Here is a 24,311-nt window from a genome sequence, read left to right as displayed (position 1 = left end):
AGATGTGTTTTCTTTAGGAAATACTTTTACCATCCTTCTCCTGCCTACCCCCCATCTGATTACCACTGGTAATTCCATGGAACTGGCCTACTTCTGTGGAAAAGTAACAACCAAAACAATCCCCTGCAAAACTCTTGATTTCTTGATCAAAAAACACCCTATAAAAATCTGAGTAATTCTTATTTTAGTACTAGATTTTCAGAAACTGTTTATGAATGTGGTAGCAACCATGGGATCCTTCGGAACAGGAGCTCAACAGATTTGTTTTCTGAATCTGGGTCCAATATAAGTTAAAATGAGAGCTGTATTGTGGCAATGTCTATCTAAGTCTAATAAGTAATTACAGAATTAGTTAAGTATCATAACAACAAATCAGATTAGAAATGAGTATCTTCGTAATGGTTATGTGGCTCTGCTTTCGGTATATTTCCACAATTCCTAAGTGAAATTAAAAACTTAATCTCAAGTTTTTTTTCTTGTATTTTGATAAGACTGTGAAATTCCCTTTAACTGGACAAAATAAAGAAGGATGAAGAAAAGGCTTGTGTAGGTGAATGCTGTATCACACATTTTGCAGCTTAATTATCTTTATTTAATCAGAAATGTATTCCATGTTTGTAAAAGAAACAACCTTCTCTGATTGCATTAAGCTTCTCAGGCATGTAGAGTTTCAGCCAGGGAATGTGCTTCGCTTTGAACTCAGTCAGCGACCCCTATAAAAGTGTTTAATTAACTTTGCCAGTGCCAATATAGTTCTATTATACTCAGAAGGCTGGATGAGCTCCCTCTGGTGGCTCATTTACATCGGAGTTCTCTTCTGTGCTTCACTATCTGTTTACTCAAAGCGAACAAGGCTGCTGACCCCAGTTATCAGCCAGGCATCAGTTACTTGTAGGCTTACATTTTAATTGAAAAACATCAATAATTTTTTTACAGAATGAAACAGCAGCATTTTAATTCAAAGAAGTTTCAATTTTAGCAAAATAAATAAAGAGGTACTAAGCAAGTAAGACTGAATTACCTCCTTCTAAAACTAAATAGCACAATGGGTGGGTGGCAGTGATTTAGGAGTGGCACCCACTTACAATAGTGCTTACTCTTATACTTAGGAAATTTTTGGATATTGAAGAAAATTATTCAAGAATGTGAAGTCTGTATTTTTAAAATGGTTTAATCCTGTAGCTGAACTACAATTTGAGTTAAAATGAATCTTGGTATCAGAATTCATTTAAGCTATTTCATAGCATTAAAGAGAAGCATAATACATCTTAGGAATAGTCATCTTAAAATTATGAAGTCAGGAGACTTCATGGATCAGAACCACCAGCATGTTTAAAGTGAATTTGTCACCTCTGTAATGTTAGCTTTCACAGATCCTTTCAGACTCCATGCTGTTGTAATTTAATGGGATCCTTATTATAGTGGCAATTAACTGTCCTCTCTCTGAAGCACTGGGAGAAGTTTCAAAGCCAAGCAACATGCAGACTGGACATAAGGTTAAAAAATTGGTTCTATATAGATGATTTATTTTATTAAGCTATTTTCAATAAAGCTGATTACAGAATAGAATATTAAAACATTAGAGAAACTATAGTTTTTGGAATATGAATATTTAGCCAAGGATAAAATTCTGCCTAGATGTTTCTGAAGGAAAGGAGGAGTAAGGGGTCACAGCAGACGAGAATAGGAGGGAAATGGCAGTATTTTCAACTCATAAGATAGAGACATAAAATAAAGCAAAAAATACAGTATAATCAGCAATAGACATGTGTAGGAAGGTGAGAAGAAGTATGTGACAAAAAATGTCTTGAATCAATATTCATTTGCATTTTTTAATTATTAGTTTGCATTTTTTCATGTCTCTTAAAAATTCTAGCAGCTGAGATTCACAAAGCAAATAATGCTTAGCAAACATGGAAAATCTCTAAAAGTAGACTTTCAATATTCACACAGACGGACCTGGTTGCAAGATGTTATTTTTGATCACAGATTGTGCATCTGTCTTGATTCTTTGTCAAATAATGATTGAGAGCACATTTCATATTATAAACTCCAATATACTGTGCACTTGAATATCTGCATTATAAATAAACAAACTTTGTCTTCCAATCTCGTTATATGTAGCCAGTAACAGAAGCAGGTGGGTTACCAAATAATAATTTCCCGTTATGAGGGTTTTTTAGAACAGTTTCCTACTGTGTCCCAGTTCAGCATCTCCTTGACGCCGGTGATCAGGACTCTGAGAAGTAAAAAGTCTAATTTTTGAGGAAATTACTGGTGTAGTTTGTTCATGACTAAGAAGAATTGGAAATAACTTGCTTCGTGCACCCTGGGACTATGTTTACATTTTTGCAGCTGATGATAATTAGCATTTTCCAGTCATCCTTTGATTAAGAGGTACACTGATCCTTCTTGTCAGTCTGTGCTCCTGGCTGCTACCCAACTTTCTTTTCCTGTTCTACCAGTGTTGTAACTGTGTTGCTTGTACTACTGAATTTTGTTCTCTTTCTAATGCTCTCATCTAGAAGATTGTCCAGGTCTCCCTGCATTGTGCCCTGGTCCTTCTCTGTGTTGACTGATAGTTTTGAATCTTGGCCAAGAACTTGAATCCATTCTTACTGAATAACACTGGAACTCTTTAAGATTGTTGGATTCAGGTTTGCAGCATTGAACCCAAAACTAAGCAAGTGGATTCTGCTTCTTACTGCATTTTGATGTTTCTTTTGTAAAGACTGTTAACCACCCTCTGTTAGAGAGCTGTTAAAATGCCTTCTAAATGCATGCCAGTAAGAAATGGGAAATAATGTGAAAAATAATGGACAATAATACTTTAAGTGGCAATGTCTTTATTTACCCTGTACTCTTTAGCATTTTTAGTGTTTGGTTTTTTTTTTTCCTGTAGTAAACATAACCAAAAAACTCAATCACCATTTCCTGAAAAACTACACTTGTATTTGTGCTCTGAAGTAATGCATGGACAACAGCATTTTAATTTTGTGTTTGTATGCTGGCAGCGTGGCATTCAGATTACTTCGACCGCTACACCAGTAGGAACATAATTTCATACAGTGTAATGAAATGATACCATCTTTATATTGCTGAAGGTCAGCAATGTTTGTAAGCAGAGTGATGGCGGTGAGGTTGGTGTTCATCATGAAGGTAGAACTACCTGAACTGGAGAGGCAATAGGACCTCCTAGCATGTGTAGGTGTAAACACAAGTTGAGTACCACAAATTAGAATAAACATAGTAGAATCCCTGTCTGTGTAGTGAGTTGCTAAGTGTAAATAGCAGTTTCTTGAGTGGATGCTTTAACTGCATAATTTCATTTATTTTGTAGAGTAAATGGGTTAAATATACAGTCTGCCCATTCTGCATAAAAGTTTGTCATTGAATTTCCTGTTTGTTTTTATAAGATACAGCTACATTTAAACAAAAATTTCCAAATTGTTACTCTTACTTGGCTACTGGCAGTTTGTAGAACATTGCAATTCTTCCCTTATCCCCTGTTTCATGGGTACACTGTCGTGAAATAAGTCAAAAGTATACTTGGTTTAATTTAAATGAAATAAACTTAGTGCAAACACTGTATTGGAGGCATCTAGGAAAGTTTTTGTGTTTAACAGTGAAAATCAGAAGTTGTTTTTGATTCTGCTATCTAGAAGATAAGGAAGATAATTGGTTGTAACAGCCAGAGGCCACATTTTATCCAATTTACCACTGTTCTGTCATTTCATATTTCACTTTCATAAAATCTAAGTTTCAGCTATGTAAACTTCTATTTGGTATACTGTGCATATTTTAATTCAGTTTCAGCTATTAGTGTTTAATTTTTTAACTTGCCTTTTGCCTTGTTCCCTTCCATGATCTTGGATTTTTAGGTGTTCTAAAAATGCTTGGGCAGTATATCTGCACAAACTGTGCAAGCGGCAAATATGTTCTTCCATGTTTGCTCTGACTTCTATTTTAGCTTCTCCATGGAGGAAAAAGAAGACCTGTGCTTAGTAAAGCTGTTGATGAAATAATGTGTAATAACGTGCAATATCCTATGAATGGCAACATAGAAAAAAATATGCAAAGGCATTAAATTGAAATGTTTAGTGTATTACTTCCTTAATACCTTTAATACACCATTATTCATATTACATCACATGGTACTTCCCAGAACTTCAATCAATTATAAAGTTAAAGGTGAGCAAAGGGGATAGCTACCAAAAACCCCTTGAGGATCTAATAACATGAAGGCTACATTCAAATCTATATCAACTCTGTATAATATTTTAAATGTGACTTCTAATGTGGCATCTCACAGCCATTTGTTCTAATTTGTGAAGAAGGCAAATTCTACTCACATCTTTTAAACAGCTTTTAAATTTTGCTTTTGATGAGGACTTAACTTGCACAAGAGTTCTGACTAAGAGTCTTGTATTCCTGAGGCTCCTCCATTTGAAGCCAGCCACAGTGCAGAACAGGTTTTAAGACATACTGGTCCACGCAGCAGAGAGCAACAGGTTTTCCTATTCAGGGGAAAATGTATCTGGAAACTGATCCGTGCCACTCTGAAATATTTGTATTTGGCTAAAGATCTCTTTCATATTTGCCCTAATTTGATAACTTTGTGCTGAAGTAGGTTTAAACTTGTTGTTGCTTTTGTTTTAAACTGTGAGGGATGGGAGACCTAAAGGAATTTTTCATATATGTAACAATTTCATTTGATTCTAGCATCATGTAACTACAGGATGCTGTGAAGCCCACAGGACTGATTTACATCAGTCATGTTTGGTCTGCATTAGACAACTGCTAGCTGCATTTTTAATTTAGGTGTCAGAAGCTTCTGCTAGTTAAAGTGACTGTACTTCATCCCAGTTGATCATTATCTAGTACTGGTATCCACTTCCACAGCTGCGGTAGTGATTAGACTTCTTTGTACCTAAGATGCAAATATAAGACAAGCTGAAAGTCACAACAAGTAGTCTGCTTTAAATTTGCTAATATGGATGCAATTTGTTTTTTCTGTTCTTTTTCCCTCTCAAAACTTCATGTAAGAGGGTAATTGCTATTTTAAGGGAAAGCAAACCACATTAATTATTGGTAAGTGAAAGTAGGGTCCTTTCTGACTTTTATTTCATAGTATAACATACTCAATTTTATACTGATTGTCTATGTGGAGGTTGCTTTATTCTGAAATACCTGCAGAAAAACAAAAACTTGTGTTTAAAGAGTTTTATTAGAATTTTTTATATATGTGTGTGTGTAAATGAATAAAGACCCCTGAATATGTACTGGTATGTAACCTTAATTTTTAGCTGTGTGCTGATACAGTTTTGATAGCCTGACAGCAAAATTTCATTTAAAATTGTAAGCAGCATTCTTTTCTTTAGGACTTACCTGTAAATTCTTTTGAAATCTGCCTCATGACAATACCTCTTATTATTATTATTGTTTGCAGTTGTTACGTGCTTTACCCTTTTGTAATTTTGCAATCAGTGCAGGTCAGAGGTGAGATGCTCAATTACTTTGATGCACTTGTTAGTATCAGAGGGGAAATGGTATGGATCCTTCACAGAAATTTTTGATTACAGAAGGCTTTGTACTTCATACATGGATATATATAGGACTGTGATGCATCCAAGTGCAGTAATGGAATATTATCTAGTCAAAATTCTTTTCATAAAACCACATTGTTTTGTTGTGTTCTTCAATAAAGTTCTGATAAGAACAAATGAGATCATAGAATTATACTTATTCTTCGTCAGTTTCTTATTAGCAAAATGAAGGTAATGTAGATGCTGAAGGTAAAACTGACTCTTGAGGACAAGGGAGGTATAGACTAGAGGTCAAGTAAGAAGTTTGGAGTATATAGGAAGCATGTTAATAGGTCTGAAACCATTTATGAGGGTGTAAAATCTCCACAGTTAGATAGTAAAGGGAGTACAGTATATAGAGTGTATGTAACTCTTCTGTATTAATTGTGAAGACAGTGAAACTCATTCCTAGATCTCAGGATTATAGGCTACAGGTCTGTATTTTTTCATATGTTGTGCACTCGTAGCCTATGTATCTTTTTTAACAAGTAATGCAGCATCCAACCTACCAACCTCTAAGCATTTTATGTCCACTTTTTTATTTTTTAATTCAACATAGCTTTAAGCTTCAAGATCATATAATGGCCACAGTGCCTCTTATGTAATCTTTTTTTTTTTTTTTTTTTTCTTTCCTGACTGAAAAAGAATTGCCTGTTTCTGACAAAAGTGTTATTTATGCAGGGAAACTTCTTACTATGCTTTCTTCAATTTGAGAATCTGGCAAAAATTTGAGATTCTGTAATTGATGGCAACATGGAAGGGTGATTATATATAAGCTGACGGTAAACTGGCAGTGTGATGTTTCCTTCTAATTATCTCACAAAGGGGTTATGTCACTGGTTTTCATTCTCTCCTCGACTCTTAAATCACCATGGTGGGACCATTAATCATAGTTGATCAGATTCTCTTCTTACATCAGTGCAGCAGGCTTGTGTAAACAGATATGGTGAGAAGAACATTTATTCCTTATTAAATTAAAATAAAACCATTGTGTATGTATGTAGGGTTAGAGTTCTGATCTCTTTTTGTTGTTTGATTCTTACAGAAAGCCTTTAAGGGATGGTTTGTACAGTGAATGTTCATATCGTGAGTGTGAAAGAGAAGGTAGTAGCCTTAAGCCCATGGGTGGAGGGGGTACACAGAGGTTGCACATGTTGCAGGGTAGAGCAGAAACACAGGGTGTAGCCCCACAGCTAAGGAGCAGACCTACGATGTGAAACACCAGGAAAACAGCTCCTTTTGTCTTGAGTTTTCCTGATGGTCACCAGGGTCCAACTGAGGGGAGAATACTGGGTAACTAAAAATCAAATTGGATCCTTTGGGTTCTCTGAGTTGGGATTAGTAGCATTTCAAACCATAGGCGCAGAAGAGGTTACTTCTCTCTTCCGTAGTTACTTGCTTCATGAACTGCAGATTATATTTCTGTAGTTTAAATCAGTTACTAATGGCCCACCCAACACATAGGTCTCTTCTGACATGTCATTTTCACCTGCTCCAGGTCACCAATTCTCTTCTGTTATTGTCATCCCTTTGAGGCTGAAACTCCATCTAACTGCTTTGCTTGGCAGCTCCATACCTAACCAGAGCAGCTGTCACGCTGTCCTTTGGGTGAGGCACAGCACTGAAATGCTGACTCTTTGAGTGGTATGTTTGCCAAAATTAGCGTTGTTTAAATGGAATATCACAGGCTGATCACCATGAGAAATGAGGGGAAGTGATCATATTTCCTAAGAAGTGTGTGCTCATATATAAAATATATAGTATATACAGCAATATATGCTATATATAAAATATATAGTATATATAATCATAGAATCATTTTGGTTGGAAGAAACCCTTAATATCATCAAGTCCCACCATAACATAACTCTAGCACTAAACCATGACCCTAAGAACCTCCTCTATATGTCTTTTAAACGCCTCCAGGGATGGTGATTCAACCACTTCCCTGAGCAGCCTGTTCCAGTGCTTCACAACACTTTACATGATTTTTTTTTTCCTAATATCCAATATGAGTATTCTCAGATTCAACTTGAGGCCATTTTCTCCTGTCTTAAAAATAACTTTATTTACAACTGTATATAATTTTGATAGAATTGTTATAGGTATTACAGTTTATAACTTAGTAGAGTTAAGGTCCTGTTCAACAAGGGAGAGGACAGAGATCTGGCACAAAGTTTATGTATTTCATCTATCTGAAGCTTACCTCAGGCTTGCACTTTTCATTCTTTGCTCTCTCTTTTGTGAGACAGCTGTGTTCAGCTCCCAGTGAGCACCCTGGGATGTAGCAGGAAGTGACTGAAGGAAACACTGGAGCCTGCAAATCATTCTCTAAACCTTACAAAGTACTTTGAGATTCTGGGAGTTAAAAACCCATGGTAAATCGAAATCAGTAGTTTTGTTGTTTCTGCGAGATGTGTTCTGATGTTATACTGCTGTATTAAGACCTATACAAAAGCTTTATAATTCTATATAGTAAACTTGAAAAAGGAAAGAGGGAGCACCACAGTTTGGCACAGAAAAATGATCCCAACCCCACCTATGCCACTGACTTTTACAGTGTGATTTTGGATACATCCCGTGTCTTCTGATTGTCCCACTCTGCTCTGCACTGGTGCAGCCTCACCTGGAGCACTGTGTGCAGTTCTGGGTGCCACATTATAAAAATGATATAAAGCTACTGGAGAGTGTCCAGAAGAGGGCCATGAAGTTGGTGAAGGGTTTGGAGAGGAAGCTGTATGAGGAGCGGCTAAAGTGACTTGGTTTGTTCAGTTTGGAGGAGACTGAGGGGAGACCTCATTGCGGTCTACAGCTTCCTCACAAGGGGAGGAGGAGGGGCAGGCACCGAACTCTTCTCTCTGGCGACCAATGACAAAATCCGAGGAAATGGCAGAACGATGTGCCATGGGAGGTTTAGGTTGGACATTAGGAAAAGGTTCTTCCCCCAGAGGGTGGTGGAGCACTGGAACAGGCTCCCCAGGGAGGCAGCCATGGCTCCAAGCCTGACAGTATCCAAGAAACAATTGGACAATGCCCTCAAACACATGGTGTGACCTGTGGGGTTGTCATATGCAGGGACAGGAGTTGGACTCGATGATCCTTGTGTGTGCCTTCTGACTCAGGACATTCTATGATTCTGACAGTGGTGGTGCTCTCCGTGTTTCCACACAGAGCAGTATGAGGCTTGATAGTTTTGCAACTTTTTCAGCAGTTAGGGTAGGAAGAACTATGTTCAGCATAAGTACTGTGCGGGCAATTACACGTGAATTCAAAATCTCCACATGGTGAAGAAATGCAGTTAGTGAAACAGTTCAGCAGAATACGAGCAGGGACTGACTAGATGGTGAAGTATGCTCCTTGCTTTGGACCGGATTTTTTGTTAAATACTTTTTAAGGGCATAGCTTCACTCTGAGGGAAAAAGAGGCCACAAGACTTCATCATTTTGAAAAGAACTAGGCACATCACACCCTTTAAGGTCTTTATTCTAGCTAACTAAAACAGACACAGATGGGATTAAAGAGATTACTGGTTGACCTAGAAATCTCTGATTTGAATCTCAAGTTCAGATGATTTAAAATGCAGAACTATTGTAATGGTATCAAAAGGCAGGTTCACTTTTTTAAGCTTAACTAGACATGGAAACACACACTACATGAAAGCTCTATTTTAATACCTCAAAACCACTGGTTTTCTATCAGTGATTTTATCAAAGAGGTAAGTGATTATCATGACAAAGCAGAGCCAGGTTTAGGGATTCTTAATCCTGTTGTTCCTCAGAGGAAGGAAAAGAGTTTATCTGTAGCTTTAAATCTTTCTGTTATACTAGCGAAGAATTTTCTTTACATTATTGTATAGTCTAAGATTAACAGTGCGACTTTACTAGTCTGCTACGTGGCATTTCTTGTCTTTGAATATTGCTAGAATAAATGTGTGTATTACAGCTGTATACAGCTGTCTTGGTAAACAGGAGCTTGTCTTTTTTTCCCAATTAATATACAAAATTCAGAAAATTCTCCTTGTGGACACTGGAAGTTGTTGAAACTTCCATTCAAATTAACTTTGAAATATCAGAGAGTAAAGATTGAATAAACATGTAAGATATCACTAAAAATGTGTAAAGGAACTGTGTAAATGCCAATAAGACTTCATTCTATTATTTGTAAATCAGTTTCAGTACTACAAATATATATGAGATATATATATTAAATATATGAATATTAAACTGTGCACACATACACACACATCTTGCAGCACCTCTAAATTCCTGGTACAAATTATGATTCTTTGTTAATGTATTCAATAAACCCTCATGTTAGAGTGTGTCAATATACCTTAGTTTAAACCACTGATGTAAAACTGGGATGTCAGCATGAAAGAGATCCTGATTTCTCTGGCTAGTCTCTGTTAAACTCGTAACTCAGACTGAGAAATAGTAACTAAAGTAGCAGAGCAGTGAATCAACAGTGTTTTTAATCCTCCCCACAGGGCTTTGTAAGATGATCCAGACTGTATATAATGCCATTATTTCTGTTAGAATTGCAAGTGCAACCGTATAAGGCTAGAAATAAAGATTATTTATTTCAAGGCCTAGGTAATTTTTTTTTAATTTTTTACCATATTAAAATATTTTTTTCCTCTACTTTCCTTTCTGTATTGTTTATTTATTTATATAGTGCTGAGAATTTTACTTCTGATCTAGTTATCTCTTTAATATTTTTATCACAAAACAGTTTTCCTTGCATTCTTAATATTTATCAACAATTATATATATATATATATATTTATGGAAGTATTAGTATTAAGAGTTTCCTTTCTTCATATGCATTTTTGTAATACAGTACCTGGGATACTCTTCTATTTTTTTGCATTTTAGGGGCTGGGGACATGGTGAAACAGTTTTCCTGGGCATTTTGCTTCTTGTAACTGAGAGAACAGAAGCTGTTGGGTGGGAGAAGCTTGTGTAAATGCCTTTTTCGGAGTCAGTGACTACTGTAAAGACATGTGTGTGCCTGCCTTTGGCGTCTCCTGCTGAGCTTGCTTCTGTGATGTCTCAGGCAAAGACGAGCACCGCAAAGGGTTAACTTTTTACTATCAAGCTCAGAAAGCCACATTTGCAATCTCTCCCAGTCTTGTCTTCCCTTTTACACCTCATTTGCTCACCGCTGCTCTTCACTTCAAGGCAGATCCTTTGACCTAAGCAGATTATTGTAGATGCATGAAGGACACAGCAAGCTATCCCTGCTTTTAAAGGAGGAGATTTTGGCTCCAAAATAGGACACTAAGCTTTTCAGCCGTATGCTGCTTTACCTAGTCAGCACAGGCAGTGTCTCCGGGTGCTTGGTGGGCTCCTGTGGAATCAGATGGGAAACAAAAGCAGAAGTGGCAGCCGCTGCAAATGTGGGAGCCTGTGCCATTAGAGGGAAGCGATTGCTAAAAAGGGCCTGCGAGACACGGGTTTCCTTGGTTTCCATGACAGTTATTAGGTAACACAGATTGAATTGTCTCTCTCAGTGCTCTGGGGGACAGGGGGGTGCTCCAGGGACACAGCAGAGGAGTTATGACTTGCAGCAACTCATCACTCTAAGCATGTGAAACTCTCTGGATTATTGTGCCTTACTTCTTTGTCTGCTGTTTCTCTTTTGCGGTTGCAATTTGCTCTGCTTTACTTTTTTTTCTTTTTTCCTTTTTTTTTTTTTCTTTTATTCTTTTTAATGGAAGACCCTGGCATATGCTACACGGTTTCTCAAATACTATTTTCCCCTTTTTATTTAGAGCTGAGCTTGGCAAAGCAAGGATATGAACAATTATACAGGTGGGCTACTCAGGGGGAGTGAAGATATAAGGCATCCAAACAGGTATTGGCAACCTGCAGCACTGTAAAAATGCCCCTCCAGCAGATTTCTGTAGTTCCAGCGCGGGAGACTGCCAGCAATGGGAGAAGTTCAATGGGCAGAAACAAAGAGAAGAGCAAGGAAGTTGAGGTAAGAGGAAGGTTTCAATTTGCTATGGTAGGACCAGTCTGCCTTTGGTAGCCAGTGGGTTTTGCTGCTCAGCAGGATGCAATGTGCCAGAGACCAACACAGTACACATGGGTGCAGCATGCTGTAGCACACTGAAGCGATCTTCTCTGATAACATCTCAGCACTACAGAAAAAAAAAAAAAAAAAAAAAAAAGGAGTGTATTTGAAAAAAAAAAAAAAGGAAATTGCAAGCTGAATTAGGGGGTTTTAACATTTTTATTTAAATGCATGCATTCTGCTAGTACTGACAAACATTATTCCTAATATGCTGTCAAGCAGCAGTTTCTTTATAATAGGTTGGATGAAAAAGTAATTTTAATAAGATTCCTATCTCTGTTTAAAAAAACCAAAAACCTCATGTTAAAGCCTGCCTTTCTAATATGCATGTGTTATTCATAGCAAATGTAGGCATGAACTCTATAACTTACTCTTTATTATAATTTAAAAGGCATCACTGTTTAGTTTTGTATCTCTTGACTTTGTTTGATTTAGAAATATACAGAAGTGTTGTTCCAGCAGTAAGTATAATATCCTGTTGTTTTGCAGTTAAGAAGAAACTGCAAATGCATATTATATTAATGGTTAGAACAAAAAAATGCAGAAAATCTGTGCAATTTTAACAGTATTTTTATATATAGGAATCTGTTTTGCTATGTATAGATTAAACATGCATTGTGCAAGACAAAAAAAAAGGCATCTGAAAACATAAGTAATCTGTTTCTAGGTATAAAAGTAAATATATGTAACACAGACATCTGCTTTTTATAGTCATGTTTCTTGTCTCTGTGTTTTTCTGTTCCTTCTTGCTGTATGGAAAATAATAAACTATTGGGAAAACAAACATGATGTTTTTGTAGGTATTACCTAAGAGATTGTGACAAACTGCATCCCTGAAAGAAGTAGTGTTTCAACTTTCTTTTTGTGGTTCGTGTGATGTAGTTTTCAGGAAACGGTTAAGTTCAACAGATGATTGATACTCATAAATGTCTGTGTGATTGCAGAAAAGTATTGGTAAGCTTGCAGGCTTTATTGTTTGTTTGTTTGTTTTTGAGATGCTTTTTGTGCTCAATATTTGGCTTTGACAAGTTCATTGGATGTGATGATTCTGTTTTTTGTTTTAGCATCTATATATAAGCAGTGTCCTTCCATGGAAGTAGTCCCCAGTTGCTTACTGGTAGCACTGTTGTCAGAGTTTATAATGTCTAGAGATTTGTAGTCTGAAATGAAAAACTTTTGCTTTGGTATTATTCCTCCTTTGATTGATTAAAGGTGAAGGTTCAGGTGAAAACAGATATTTGTATTAAGACTCAAGATGTGAAAAGCTGAAGTATAAAAAGATACCTAGCTTAAAATTGCTCTCTGGCATTGTTTTAATTTGATCATTAGAGTTAACTGAAGAATATGTACAACATTTACACAGTGATCAGATAAGTGTGATAGTTGATTTAGAGTGGTGGGGGAAGTGTGGAGCTTCTAAATCGTAAGAATTGTTTCATGTGCTTTTCTAGGTTTCTTCCTAGGAGGGCTGGGTTCCATAATTTCAGCAAGACTCTCAGGAAACCAAGTCTTTTCTTGAAAGTTGTAGAAGTTACATAGGATATAAAGCAAAATGGCTGAGATAACTAAATTCATGAAAGTTCTCTTCTAAAATGGATATGAATAGAAAACCACAAACCCAACCCCAAAAAACTCCCAACCAACCTTAAAGCACCTGCTGCTCATGGAAATCTTTTTGCTGAACTGTCCTCTGCTGAGTAGAGCGTAATCATTCTGCTTGAGTATCTCTTCATCCCTTAAGGTCTGTGGCTGGGATTTCTGCAGAGTAAAAACTCCCTAATGCTATTGAGAGAGATATAGATCAAGTAGTAAACACTGTTTTTCCCCTAGTATCTAAATTACAATGATGTTAATGTTTGTTTTGTGAATGTAACTCTGGACTAGTGAACCAGCCTTTTTATTGTCCACACAGAGGATGCTCGGGCTTATGCAGATGGTCTTCTCTCCCTGCAGTTTCTCCACAGCATGGATCTCACAAGGGGAAACCTCCTTGCTTGTACTCCATGTTTCTCTCTCTGTGAGTGAGGGTCTTCTGTGTTCATGGTATACACTGATGCTGCTTCTGAAAGTACCTGCTTCCTCTGCCTTCCCATTAGCAGGCATTTTGAGGTGAAAGAGTTAAATAAAGTCGTTGAATGGGCTTAGAGCAGTGAGAGCACCAAGCTAGTTCATGTTCAGGGAGACATGAAAAAATGAAATGTCTGAAATGTCTTCCAGTTGCTAGGATAACAGTTGTTATGATAGTATGCCAAATTCTGTTATTGCTAGAGAATTTTATACATTAAATTTTATACATTAAAATTCATGAAAAATAGTTAATCTTTTGTCTAATTGCAGAGCTCACTGCAGCGAACTATTTCCAAGTTCACAGTAAATTACATAAATCTGGCTGACTTAAGAACCTCAATTGCATATGATTCATGATTCAAGTCGTTCTATAACACTTCAGTGATCGTAGTTGCTCACAGACTTGTTTTATTGGAATGTCTTAATGTCTATGCACAGTTACAGATGATTGCAAAATACTGATCTGTTTTTTTAAGAATACCAATAAGTGCGGTATTAATTATGACCCACAAGTGTTCATAATAGATATCTGACCAATATTAGGAGTATTAGCATGATAACAATGGCTAGAGAGAATTTTTTAAGGCAATGTTCCTATGAAATATCATTTGTGGAAGCAAAACCTTCTCTGCAGTCTATTCCTGTAATTTTTGGGTGATTTGCCTCAATAATTAGTGGAAGTTGTAGCTATCAATGGATTTTGCATTAAATTTAAATATAGAGCTTCTTCGAGTATAGTCTAAAGATGATAGAGGTTTTTTCTATAACAACACACTGAAAATGCTAAGTGTTGTATAACCTGTTGTAGCAGCTCTGCACTACATTTCCCTATGCAGGTATAATCTTCCATGAGTTGGTTTTGCTGATTTTAGGAAGGCTTAACAGTCATTAATGTTACTTGTTTTCGCCAAACCATTTAACCAAGCAAGTTGTCTTTCTTTCTTATTCTTTTACTAATGCTATTGGAAAGGACTATTGCTGAAATGAAGGTTAAAGTGTAGAGTATAGGGTCCACAACATGATATGGACTTTTTTGGTATTTAGTAGTTAATTCAACTTTCTTCAGTATTTGAGAAAAATCATAAGTATAGAGTAAAATGTGTAACTGTGATTCTGTGATGGGGAAAAAAACTTGGGTGCCTGTTTACGGAAGAGCTTGTTAACAGAACTGTTGTACTATATGACTTAGAAATCAAATTATGTCATTAGGACTCCAAAGCTGTTAAGTTTTTGAAAACAAAGACTTCAGTGCTTTGAGACCAGTGCCATAAATAAATGCCCCCCATTTTATATCTAATATTTAAGCAGCTGTGGTGGACTTCTGGTTGATTTTCTTCTCTACTGTGATAAAAAAGGCTAAAGAAATGTATCTGTTTCCTGAAGAATATGGTTGATGAAATGCCTGCTCTGGCTGCTAATTTTATTATTTCTCTATTAACATACACTGTGAGGTTCATGAAGTAGCCTCTGTTTACATTGTTTTGTGTACAGGCATCCATTATTATGGTAAGGTAAGTTAACTACAGAAAGAACTTTTCATACAGCAGAGAAAATTGGGCATGACAACTTTGTAAAGATTAGCAAAAACAGAGTAACTAACACTAACCTAGAGTTTGCTAGGGTCATAGCATAAACTACCTTAACTACAGTGGAAATTAAACTTGAATATTGTATACACAGAGTGGTAGGAGTAGGTTTATAAATGCCAACAATAAAGGTCATGAAATGACAGAGAAGATATTCCTTGCTGCCAAACTAGAATTTTTCCTTCATGTTATAGACTCTATACTTTTTCAGATCAACCATTATTTTTCAAAACTTAGTACTGAAAAAATTGTGTGCTGTTTTTAGAAGAGTTAAAATAATGAACTCTTGCTCATGGGGAGCAAAAATTATTTCTATTTATCTGAGTGTAATAATCTTAGAGTAAAAGATATTTTAACAAAGAAGGCTGTGCCAGACACAAGTCAATACTGATATGCTTACCTTCAAGAATTATCTTTAAAATAAAAGAAAAAAAGTCTTTAGAAATGTAATATGGCTTTTGGACACATCTGTATGGTAATAAGACTTGCCTGTTGTAGTGATAAGTCTTATGTCCATTGACTCAAACTCAGTATCCTTAAGATGTTACAGTATTTTATATTCTGTAGTTACTATTAACAAACAATGAATTTGCCATGTTACTGTTTTATTTTGAAATTTTGATTCTTTGCAGAGGATCAGTACTGCTTCTGACATACTGGTAAATGTTTTTTTCTACTTATGCTTATTACATTTCTATATCTCAATATGTTTTGTTGCTCTGACAGAGGTGATGATGAATATTAGTTTCCTTCACAGAACTTTGTGATTGCACAAAATGCAGTAAAATGCAAGGAGGAATTTTATTTTTCGCTAACACATTCAAAAAATAAGTACTGCTACAATCACCCCAATGTTTGTCATACTTTGCCAGGAAATCGAATTCTATATTTTGCACAGTTCTGTGCTGTGAAAGAAACACTTGCACCCCTCTCTGTTCTTAAGCAGTGTTTTCATCGCAAGACAGCAAGAGATCTGCAGTTTTTGAGGCCTTAAATGTTATCAGGGAAATACTTTGACATTTATGGAGAGAGTACAGTAGATTAGACTTGAACTTGGTGGTTTTGCTGTACAGCTTGCACCTTAAAAAAACAAACAAACAAACAACAAAAATTCGAATGTGTTGCTCAAAATTATGTGTGCCCATTTACAGGTCTTCTGTTCAAGTCAGAATTGAGACTGAAAGCTAATGGTTATTTCAAATGTCACATTAGAGTAGGTGCTAACATTTTAAATGCCAGACTGGAGTTACTGCCAACATTTACCTTAAAGCTTGTTAATAGTTTAGGAGACATTGACATGCTTTTGGAGGGAGGAGGTGGTAGCTGAGTGATCTTAATGGGAATGAATTGGCTTAGATTTACCTATGTTATCTCACTTGCTACTTGCTTAACTTTAAATAGAAGTAATGGTAGATTAAACACTTTTAAAGGCATATACTTTCTTGTGTGCTACAAAGAAAGTAGTGGTTGTACCTTTTTATTAAATTATTTTCATGGCAGTTGTGAAGTATATACAGAGATATTTGATACTTCAAACATGTCATTAAGAAAAAAGGTTAACATTTACATGTGTGTTTATGTAATGTTATTGCCTTACAACCTTAATTCAAGCAATGTAGTTTGTTGTGGTTTTGTTTGTTTGTTTGTTTGTTTTTTCATGGGGAGGCACAATAATTTGTGTAATTAAAATTGTTAGTGGCTTTGATCACTTTACCAAAAGGTTAAATTAGAGTAAGTCCTCATGTATTAAAATGTCAGTCATACCAGTACTAATAAAATAGCAGATACTCCTCCTCTGGATGGCGTGAGATATATGGCACAAGGAATAAAAGCCTTAGAATTCCAAGAAATTGATGCAATAATTCTTCAGCCAGATAGCAGATGTTTGTGGTTTTGTTGCTGATTGTCTAAAATTACTTTCTTAAAGTTTCCTAGGTATAATTTAACAGATAAATAGACATGGCCATTTGTTGTATAACATGCCGGTGTGTTTTGGGGTTTTTTGTGTGTTTTGTTTTTGTTTGTTTGGGTTTTTTTCTCTTTTTTTTTCAGGAAGAATAAGAATGTTTGTTTTCAAGTAAAGCTGCTTGAAAAGATTAATGTATTTGCAGTCCTTTTAGGAGGCGCAATTTTTATTTAGTGAGAGATGTGGGGTTGGGAGAATTGGGGGCGGGGCGGGGGCGGGGAGCTCTAGCATATGAATGAGATTACTGATGTACTTCAAGGCATATTGCTTTTCCTTCATAGTTTTTCTTAATGGAAAGCTCATGTTGGACATCATGCTACGTATCATGCTACATGACAAAATCTCTAATCCTTTATACTGACAATATTGTATGTTGTTTCTCAAAAGACATGAGAGGTTATTCTTCTTTTCTTGACACGATCACAGTTTGGACTTCTGTGCTATGTTTGCATGGAAATCCACCTCTATCTGCAATTATAAGACACTGCTTCCTGGTGAATTTTTTCTATTAATTTTGTGGTGATATATTGCAGTTGTGTTTAATGGTTGAAGTGCTCCCAAAGTATAGCTATAAGTCATCCTGTGGTGTGCTTAGTTTTCTTCTTTATCAGTAAGTCTTCTGACTCCTGTTTGGGAACTGTTATTATTTTGCCCTGCCATGTGATTCTTATGATGGGCGATTTCATGACAGTGAGAGAAAGGGGAAGTGTTACCTAATACAGGCTAGGTTTGTTCTAATCATTCTGGTTCCTTGTTCCTTCTCATATTCCTGTGAATAAAAAACATTATTCTGCTACCAGTAAGAAAAGAAGACATTGCTTGCTCTGCTTTTATTAGCATGCTGTAGGATAGTGCCACTTCTTTACAGGCTGCTTTTGCTGATAAGACTATGTAATGGCTACTGACTGCATAGTATAATTGTCAGGCTTTTTATGAAAAGAAGGAGGTAAATGCATATTTCAACTCAAGTTGTTGTGTATTGACTATGTGTCAAATACCAGTATTGATTTTAAAATTGGTCTTTTCACTGATAAAAGATCTGAAGCATAAGATTTCATACCACAGTAGCCTTCTTCCTCTTTATGTCTTTAGCTAATGCTTGCAATCTGCTGGCTTATGTCTTCTGATGCTGCTGAAGTTTGGCTACAAGACTCATGAAGAAAGGTTCTCTAATTCCTTTTATCTCTGGAATTCCCAGTTCTAAGAAGTTGAAGGTTTCGATTTGTGTGTGTGTATTTTCCCATTCTTTCTCTAAAATGGGTCTGAATTTAAAATATTAGGCTTCAGATTTCATTTCATTTGGATTTCCTTCTAATGTTATTTGGAGATTTTACAGAGAAAGAATTGCCTTATTAAAAAGTCATTGTAAATTTTTCCTTTCAAATTGTGTTTTTTAAAAACAAATGCAACAAACCAAAATCACACAGACACACACAAAAAATCTGTCTTTTTAAATTAGTGATTGTTTGTCTTATCCTTAACCATAACGTTCCATGACTCAGGTCCTGACTTAGGTTGAAGCCGTTGTTGTAATTCAGACAGTGTCCAGAATGTGTTGTAGTGCCTGAACCTGGTAGCTGAATGGGACTGATTTGGAACTGGAAAAACTGGAAGCTGAAAAACTGATGATTTGCTCTAGGTACCGTTCAAACTGACTTCCATTTTGAAGTGCTCTGTGAACTGTTCTGTCTGTTGCACATGCTTTTCTTCTGGGGGTTGACATGTTGCAAATACAGTTCAAATGAAAGTTGTCCAAGACAGAACTTTTTCATCAGGAAAGACTCACTTTAGAAAAGTACTCTGAAATCTAGACAGAGTTTTAAAAAGCAGCTTCTCTAGTCACAGATACCCCACCAAATCTTGTTCTGATTAAAGACAACTCTCAGGCATTGAAATCTGGCTGACTGCAACTATTTGATTAGTTAAGAAACAAGATCTTAGGGGCTCAAATTGCTTGAGTGTGCTGCCAGCTTTGCAAAACTTGTGATGCTAGCCCTACAGGAATGTCCAGTTTTGTCTGAATCTAACTATCTCAACAAGAAAATTTTAAATGAAAAGAGGTACACAGTCATCACACACACAGAATGATATTGAAATATTATTTACGGTAATATTTAATTCTTCACAACAATTAAAAAATAATACTGAATTTGATGTGATTTTTTTTTTGTTAAGACTTTCCCAGATTGAAGGTCTTTCTTAAAGACACTTTGAATGTAGCTCATTCTTATTCTGAAAGCACAGACAACTTTTAGCTCTGTCATCAGCTTTGGAAGTGGAAGGGTGCTCATGATGCCTGACTTCAGTGACTTGTTATAAGCATATAGAAATACAATTCTAGTTTTAAACACTTGCATACTTTAGAAACTACTCAAATGACATGAAACTTGTTTGTTTTCATTTTTTTAAAATGAAGTAATCACCGTAGATTTGCTGAATTCTGCTTTGCTTGCAGCTCAGGGCATTACTTCAGCACACAGGATGGTGCCCAGGGTCTGTCACGAGCTGGAGCCATCCAGCTCCAGCATTTTGTTGGTGAAATGCATTCTGTTGATATGTTTGCCTTTTTGCAGTGAACTGTGCAGTGCTGGTGAGTAGGGACCAAATTGTCTGAGTATGCTATATCACATGATAGATGTAGCTAGAGAGGACTGTGATTTCGCAATGTACAGTGCCCAAAGATGAGTTGGCTTGATAACTGCAAAGACTGTGTATCTGGAAGGACACTATATCTGTAGTGCTGGGTGAAAGAGTTAAAGGTGCTGGAGTTGCATGGGATAGTGATTGCATAAGTTCTGGGAAAGCTTTGCTGCTCTTTCTCAGTTTTCTAACCACTTCCAGCCTTTTGCTCTAAACACAGGAGATCAGACACAAGTGAGGATGTGAATTGGCTTTCCCAAAACCCTGTGGTCAGGGCTATATCATTGTTACAGATAGGCAGCAACAGGAAGGCCTGTTAATATCCTCTCATGCTGCTGCTGTCTCCTAAAGTGAGGAAAGGAGGCCACAGCATGTGTGGGGGTGGTGCTGCCATGATCTCAGCCTAGCTGCATGTCTTGCCTCAGATGTGTTTTAAGTCTCATTAGCGAGGAATCCCCACTGTAAGACAGTGTCTGCAGGTTGTGTTGTTTGGCCATCCTGAGCCTCAGTGCGTGTATTGAGTCATCACTGGTTCTCTGATGGTCCTCATTGTAGGATTCGTGGGCAATCATTTAATGCATGAAAATAGTGTTCTTTTTGATGCTATTTTTTCTACCGTATCTCTTCCTCCTCCCTCCATCATCTATAATGCTGTTCTTTGAGTTGTTATAACAGGGACAGAATTTGATGGACATCTCAGAGAACTCTGACTTTGGTTCTAATTCCACATGTATTTTTTCCGTGCTTTAATTTTCTTCATCTCAAATCAGTGTGGTGCTGCTCCCTCTGCTTTCATACAACACTCTGAACCTCCCATTGAAGTCCATTTTATAAGGGATGTGGATGAGTTGTGTTGTTCCCCGTGGGTGGATCCTGTAGGTAAAAGTTTCCATGGAAACAATAGACCCTTCAGCCTTTACAGTTCCCACATAATCATGAAAGTTCTGTGTACACGGTGCAGCTTGGCTCAACTTATTTCTCATGTATAGGCTCCTTGTTTATTGCTATTTTAGGCTTTGTTTAAAATACAAGTGTTGGACGCTTTTCTCTTGTATATTTGTTGAGTGTGGTCAAGAATTTAGACTACTGGTGTCATTGTCTGTTTGAAATTTCTGCATATTAACACATAAAAACTAAGTTAGAAGAGGCTGGAAGAATAATGGTAGAATTTGATGCAGATCTGTTAAATCTTACGTAACATATTGGTTGGTATTGGTGGCCTCTAGGACATAACTTCTCATTCATAAAGTTTCTAGGACCTTTTTGATTGTATGAGTGTTTGAGGATTTTCTTTAGTAATACAGTCTCTATTCTGTATTATTTATACGCTCATGAATCATGCTTCTGGCCTTCTGTGTATTTATTTAGCAGATAGATAGAAGGGCAGTTTACCATAGTTTCTTAAATCATTCTGAGATTCTGGTATTCTAATCAGGCTCACAGTATTCATTTCTAATAAAATTAAAAATTAGTAGACTGGTTATGACAGTGCTGTCAATACAAAATGTACAAGGAAGAAAAAGGAATCAACATATAAAAAAATGGTGGTCTCAAAGATTGTCATTCTGAACTGTCTGCTTCAAAACATTTCAAACTAAAAAAAAAGTCATATCATTCAGAATGATTTTGTATATTTTCACAGACTGTGTTATCAAGCTTTTTCTCTGCAATCATAATTGCAAGACAGTAGCTTTTAAGAGAAATTAGACATTCTTGCTTAATAGCATGACTCTTAAGAATGAGCATTGCATTCCTTACTTTCAGAGATTTCGTAGTCTCAGCATCTGCCACCAGTCGGACTGGATGGAAAATTCTGAGTTCATTTGAGATCTTAATATAGAACTCTCTGTTCTCCTGAATTGCTGCTGTCCAGGTGTTATAGGAGAAATATGACAGAATCAATTTTATTTCTGAAGCTAATGTAACCTTTATTGTCAAATAGCTAAGCTCAAATAAATAGATTATGACATAACTGGAAATAGTTACTCTGTTGCTACTTGCAGTACGGTTCGCAATGCTGCTATACGCAAGTGACTGATCTGTTTTATAAAACCTTGAGGTATCACTTCCGTGTCCGTTCAGGAAAAAATGGTTAACATATACAGCACTTTGCTAAACTCATTTTTTCCTGAATTGAAAAAAAGAAATAAGGGAAAGTTTAAACATCTGATGTTTCATACAATGTCTTTTGCTAAAATGATTATGCCAAGTAATATATGTATCTGTGTGTGGTAACTTAAAGTGCATATAAATCAAGTGGAGGTTAAACGTGTCTGACTAAAGTTTAACTAAAACTTTTATCTTCAATGTGACATCTTTTTTTGTTCTTGTTTGTTTGTTTTTCCCTTTGCAGCCCTGCATTAAACTTGATACTTTCTGGTGTGCACAAGCATATTTTATTTGTCATTCACTTTCAGGCAGAATAGCATTTGGCACTGAGTAGAATCAGAAGAGTGAGCATTTAAGAAACAATTGCTCTACTTGTACTAGTAATATTACTTTGTTTAAAATAAAAACAAGCAAACCCCACTGATGTTCTAGCTGTTCTATGAAGTAATTAGTCAAAGTACACTTATCTTTGAAATCAGACACTAACTTCAAAATAGGTTTCATATATCCTTACATTATTCATAATGAAGTTTTTGGTAACACTGAAAATGATCATATTTTCTCACAGAAGTACAAGTGGCATTTTGTGTCTCAATAGTATGTCAGTAAATTCCTATTACCAGTTTTATCCTTCTTTAGTTTAATGAGAGAAAACCCAAAGTATTTCTTTGGTGTTACTCTGCCTGAATTTTTGTGTTCAATATACTGCCTGAATAATTAGGCTCTTTAAAATAAAGGTTTAAACCAAAACAAACAAGCAAACAAACAAAAAAACAGACAAAAAAAATCTTAAAATGGTTATTTATTAAAAAAAAATTAAAAAAAAATAAAAAAAGGAAAAAAATGCAACCTAGTATCTGCAGCAAACTTCCTGAAAACTTAATTTCACTCTGAAGGTTACAAGTAACAAATACAATCTGTGATCTATGAGAGAAAAGTAAATTTTCAATCAGCTTGCATGGGAGTTACAGTGCAAAATTTCTATGTTCTTCCTCTGATCCTACTAATTTTTCCTCCTTCCAAATTTCTCATTAAGAATATTGAAAGCTGAAATAATGTAAGGAAGAAAGTAACATAGAAAACAAATAGATACATTTGAGGTGCACTAGCTCTGCCTCGCTACTCTGACAGATTTCAAGGAATTGTCAAACTGTAAAAGTGTTCACAACCTTGCCAGTTTGGGATCCATGCTTTAAGACTCTGCTTACACTCCACAAAGTGATGACCTGGCTTTGCACATGTGTGTGGAGGCATTGCTGAAAGCCCTTCCCCATCAGAGACCCAGTGATTCAGGGTCAGCACTTAGGAGCAACCGTGGACACAAAACAACACTTTCAACTTACAGGACATTGCTACATTCACCGTCTCATTTCTGAGGACAGGAGAGCTTCAGCTAGAAAGAGATTGTGTCACAGAATAGATTTGGGAGCCTTATTTTGTCTAAGCTGATCTAAGTGCAACATAGAAGGTATTTTCACTGTAGAAGAGATGAGTATTTCAAAACCTATTTGCCTTGTAGAAGGCGCTTCTGGTGGTTTCAACCATCTTATCAGGGAGAGATATAAGAATACGTAAGTGCAAATCTCAGCAGGAAACAATCATGAGCATTCAATTGACATTTTTGGTAATAGGTATACGCATAAAAATATGAAAATATATTTAAAAGCTACATAAATGCCTAATCTTGATTTTCACTCTTTCACAAATTAGCAAAACACTTATTTTTGGCTAGTTTTCACAGTATCACAGTATGTTTGGGATTGGAAGGGACCTCAAAAGATCATCTAGTCCAATTTTCTATGAGAACTAATCTCACTGTGAGCTGAGTGCGTCAATGACACTGTAATGTCATGGCTGTAAAATTAGTTCTGTAAGACACATTAAGTCTATTCTTTGCTAGGGCTATTTTTATATGGCATATGGATTGTTTTTCTGTGTGTTTCATCGATTTGTGGTGTCTTTTATGGTAATCCCCAAGGGTTTTTTTATACAGCTACCTGGTGACAAAACTTCCCCAAAGTTGTAGCAAATTGAGGCTGTCATAGATGGAATAAAAGCAGCTCCAAGGTTATTACTGGTCTGTATGAACAGTGTTTATTTGTGGGTGACAGAGGATCAAGTTTTGAAAAAATTGAACCTTATAAGAATTCTTGTCCAACTTTACTGCTTGTTTGATGTAAAAAGACTGGGTTTGGAAAAACTGGAGGAAGGGTGGCTGTTGCAGCATAAAGGACATGTTCCATTTTATGCACAAAGCAACAGGGAACTTTTACCAGGTGT

The 24,311-nt window shown here is 36.2% G+C and overlaps 1 protein-coding gene across 5 annotated transcripts in view; it reads left to right on the top strand.

Annotated features, from left to right (window-relative positions):
- MARCHF1 (membrane associated ring-CH-type finger 1) overlaps positions 1-24,311 on the top strand; it is a 231,833-nt gene that overhangs the window by 89,250 nt on the left and 118,272 nt on the right. Inside the window, exon 3 of one of the 5 annotated variants that reach the window (XM_082050951.1) lies at positions 11,359-11,567. The exons of the other annotated variants lie outside the window; for them this stretch is intronic. Within the exon in view, the coding sequence (XP_081907077.1) occupies positions 11,469-11,567 (99 nt within the window). The 5' untranslated portion in view covers positions 11,359-11,468. The remainder of the gene's footprint in view (positions 1-11,358; positions 11,568-24,311) is intronic. 5 annotated transcript variants of the gene reach the window in all.

The sequence above is a fragment of the Streptopelia decaocto genome, assembly GCF_964273445.1.
Source record: "Streptopelia decaocto genome assembly, chromosome: 4".
NCBI classification, from domain to species: Eukaryota; Metazoa; Chordata; class Aves; order Columbiformes; family Columbidae; genus Streptopelia; species Streptopelia decaocto.
Note: the sequence above shows the minus strand (reverse complement) of the source record. Positions and strands in the feature narration are given on the sequence as shown.